This window comes from Adiantum capillus-veneris, chromosome 5 (assembly GCF_014529385.1).
Source record: "Adiantum capillus-veneris isolate H3 chromosome 5, ASM1452938v2, whole genome shotgun sequence".
Lineage (NCBI taxonomy): Eukaryota > Viridiplantae > Streptophyta > Polypodiopsida > Polypodiales > Pteridaceae > Adiantum > Adiantum capillus-veneris.
In genome coordinates this window covers 111569566-111573491 of record NC_140935.1, presented here as the reverse complement: position 1 = coordinate 111573491, position 3926 = coordinate 111569566, and the positions used below count along the sequence as shown (strand labels likewise).

The following is a 3926-nucleotide window of genomic DNA, read 5'->3' as shown; positions in this document are numbered from 1 at the left end:
GCAAGTGGGACTGGCCAGACCAATGACTCCAAAATGCCGACAGGAGTAAGGCATTGTCAAGAAATGAAAGCCCATAGTAGAACCCACTGTCACGAATTTGCTTAGACCCTCACCGTGACATATGCAGATAATCACAATTTCGAAGCGGCGTACATTGCACAATCCTTCCTTGGAAACAAGCATCCGCCAGAACACTGGATGGTAGGGATTGTACCCTAGAGTGCTGTGTCAAGCACTTGAGCATGTAAACTCATCAGTTTAGCTTGTAGCCAATATTATGCAAAAGAACTGAAGCCAACCAAGAGCTAGAGACATGTTATCAAAGTCTGAAAGAACAACAACTTTCAACCAAATTTTACTAGCACAATAACTTGCAAAACAACAGCTCATTCCAGTATATGATACACCATAATCTCAATGCTCATCAATCAAGTTAGTACATCTCGCCCGACAATTCAAAATTTTCTGGACAAAAAAGCTTCCTTCATATTGCTCTGCTTGCTCAGGGAAAGTCAAAGAATAGAAAGTGGACTAATAAACAGATATCCCTTCATTATTTCACTCTGCCTGGTTTCTTTCAAGTTTGTGTAATGGTAGGAAAGGGTGGCAGACAAACAAACGGATGCTGTGGTCATCCAGAGGGACCAAAATTCTGTTCACAGAGAATCATTAAAGAAAAATTAGCCAAAAGCTAAGTCCTCTTACACCTCATACAAAATCATCATGAAAGATATCTTCCATAGCAAAGCATATGCAGGTTAGAATCTCTTCATTGTGCATAGCACTTGATCTGCACCATGACTATAAACCAGAGAACTGATTGATGGAGCTTTTAAGGGTATGAATGCATTGATGTGGGAGTGCGAGCAAGAGAAAGATCAAAGAAGGTGGCTAAAAACACGAATACACGCAGCCATAAAACAAAAAACTTACATTTTCATCCTGCATCACCGTCGTCATCCTCATCCATGCCAAAATACTGTGAGAGCCTTTCTTGTGCTCGCTGCTTCTTCTCATCCAAATCATCATCATCCATCGCCCTTTTTGAATCGTTATTTTTGAGACTAAGACGACCGACAACTGCTTTCTTCTTATCCCTGTTTCCAAAACCTAAAGACATACGAACTGGCTGCCTATGATCCTTCATAGCTAAGAGAGCTCCTCCACTCAAAGATCTGGAGCTTTCATGTACATAACTGTTTGCAGCTTCTAGAATAGGTCTGAAGGCACCCCTCATGGAGGGCAGGGGTGGGGCAATGATTTTTTTGGTGCTTGGTGCAGGGGATGGAGGTCTAAAGTCGTCAAAGAACCAAGTGGACACCTCTTTGGAACCCTCAGGCAGAGCAGGTGCTAAGAAGGGGTTTTGGGTACCTGTAGAGGGGCGTTTCCCACTCTTTGCTTTGTTGTGGACACCCTCAGAATCTGTCTTTCCAAGTTCCTGATGATCAGACACTGTGGATCGTGAAGCAGAGGGAGGTGAGGTACCCATTGAAGCTGTGTGATTGACATTGTGCGGAGCTGAGTGGTCCCCTGATGTTGATGCCCCACTCGTACAGAGACGAAACCGAAGGGCAACTCGCGATTGCTCTGCTTTTTGCTTCTGCCTGGTTTCCTCAAAGTTTTCCACATGGGCATGTCTCTTATCCTCATTCTCCACAGAGGTATTTGTATAAGTTTGAGGATCAGGAAAGACAGGGAGCCATGAGGGTATATGGGGATTAGGAGGGGTTTCATCAATCTGTGTGAAGCTTGGTGCAAGTTTGCGCGTCTTGCTTGCAGGGAAGTGAGGTAAGGGTTTTGCAAAAGGCAACTCATCACCATACTCCACAAACCTCATAAGCTCTTTCACAGAAACAGAAGAGGAAGCGAGGCCATGGGGCTCAGAACAGGACGCACCTGAAATGTCTTCTAATGCAGCAACAGCGTCAAGGGCATTGCTCTCTGTGCGGTTGGAGAGGTTTGCATAGAGTTGTGAAACTTTTCCCACATCGCAGAGGTAGCGGATGGCAATGTCTGCGAGGATGTCTAAAGCCGAGCGCTGTATGGAGTGGAACCCTGCGGAATTGCAGATCTGCGCAACCGCTACCGTTGCCACTGCGCGAGGGAACTTCTCTCCATCGCTCGGCACTCTGCTGGTGATGGGTATGGGAGGAGCCCCGCTGTTTCCCTCCCCGCCATCGCTTGCATTGCCTGCAGTAACCACCATTCCGGGATGGATTGCACAATTGAAAGTAAGTTTCTAGTCCCGCCAAGGTTCAAATCAAGCGTCAATCGTCTCAAGATCTTGAATCTAAGTGCATCCAGAAGAGGAGAGCAAGTATGCATTTTGTTTGAACTCCAAGCGGTGCCCAAGGTGCAGGCGTCGACATACTAGTGTTTCATGGTGTTCACATCATCATCTAGGCAGACGGTTACCTCTATACTTCTCGCTCTCGAGAGATGTTCGCTTACAAATACATTGATTAGACAATCAAAAAAATAAAATGGGGTAGAGAATAGTCAGTTTCTTGAATAAAAAATCATTTCAAAAAAATCATAAATGATAAAATTGAAATGTCAACAGAGTTATTCAAAAAATTGTTTTAAAAGAATCGTAAATGATACTTTTCTTTCAATGTCAACAGAGTTTTGATTTGTTTGAGACACAAACTCTTAATTTTCCCCCTCACCACCCCTTGCAAACACTCCATACACATCTCTCTCTCTCTCTCTCTCTCTCTCTCTCTCTCTCATAACAGACCTATATATTGTGTACAATAAAGACTGGGGACTAGCACATGCACATCTCCACCCAACTATGCCATATATAGGCCCTTGGCTTGGCATGTCTTACCCTAGACATGACATTACTCCCCCCATGAAAGTGTTTTCTTCCTCGAAAACAAAGGTGGTGGTATCTTCGTAAGAACACTAATGTTTTCCACAGTGGCATCCCTCACGGATCCAGTTGTCCATTCGACCGATACACATTGCAATAGGAGGCTCAATGCAACCAAGAAAAACAACTTAATTCTCCACATTGGTGTCCCTTTGCAACCGTTTGTTTAACCGGCTTATATCCAAAATAGTGTGTAGACTCGATTTATATCTCATTGTACTTTAAAGGAGTTACCACAACTGAGAGGTGTCTAAATGAATGACCAGGTTTTAGACTTTCTGAAGGTACTGGTACATGCAAGAATACCTCCTCTCAACTTTCCATGAAAGTGACATACTGACATAACTTATCAGCAAATATTAAGTCCTTGCCTTATTATCATTTCTCATCAGTAAACAATCCCATCATAACTGGTGATCGAGGTTTAGAACCTGATTGAAACATGAAGGGACTAAACTTAGTCACAACATGCTTTGCCTCATAATAAGCAAACTCCAACTAGAGAGATAGCCTTTCCAATTAAATTGTTTTGTGCTAACGTACGATCTTAGCATTCCTTTAGCACAAGATTAATACTTGTAAACTGCCTATCCGTCTCTAGATGACTTGTAGTTCTGAGTTGTGTTCCCAACTGTTTACAGAAAGTCTTCCAAAAATGGCTCATAAACTTGGGGCACAAATACTTGCAATCTCGCTGAGTAATCAACAAATTTATGAACAACCAACTTGGTTAACTTTAGAGATTGAAAAGTAGATTGAATAAACTTTACAAAGCTTAGTCACCTTATCTACAAGCACCCAAACCAAGCCATCACCTCTTATGGTGATTGAGAGACCCACAATTAATCTCATAGAGATATTGCACATAAAGTGAAAAATGCTTCATAAGCTATCAATTTCATGAATTTACATGCCGCTCCAAATCTGTCTTTGCTAAACACTAAGGCATGTAACACCTAGTGTGCATGCATTTAGCAAAAATTAATCCAAACCTGCATTTTCATGACTATAATTGTCAATGCTTATGTCATATGTGAAGCTCATAGCA

The 3926-nt window shown here is 42.5% G+C and overlaps 1 protein-coding gene across 2 annotated transcripts; it reads right to left on the bottom strand.

The window, feature by feature from the left end:
• Positions 1-330: 330 nt before the first annotated feature.
• LOC147457915 (uncharacterized) lies at positions 331-2311 on the bottom strand. Of its 2 annotated transcripts, XM_086512694.1 has the most exons (3): positions 1123-2311; positions 934-1040; positions 331-652 (listed from the first exon to the last, which is right to left on the bottom strand). In XM_086512694.1, the coding sequence occupies exons 1-3, from the start codon at positions 2204-2206 to the stop codon at positions 632-634; spliced, it is 1212 nt and encodes a 403-aa protein (XP_086368820.1). In that variant the 5' UTR covers positions 2207-2311; the 3' UTR covers positions 331-631. The 2 variants fall into 2 exon arrangements, with proteins under 2 accessions (XP_086368820.1, XP_086368819.1); XM_086512693.1 differs by having other exon boundaries at positions 934-2302.
• Between the last annotated feature and the right edge of the window lie 1615 nt (positions 2312-3926).

Bases quoted from the DNA above. Each gene is read 5' to 3' on its own strand.
- LOC147457915 (XM_086512693.1), bottom strand. From the start codon at position 2,206: ATGGTGGTTACTGCAGGCAATGCAAGCGATGGCGGGGAGGGAAACAGC.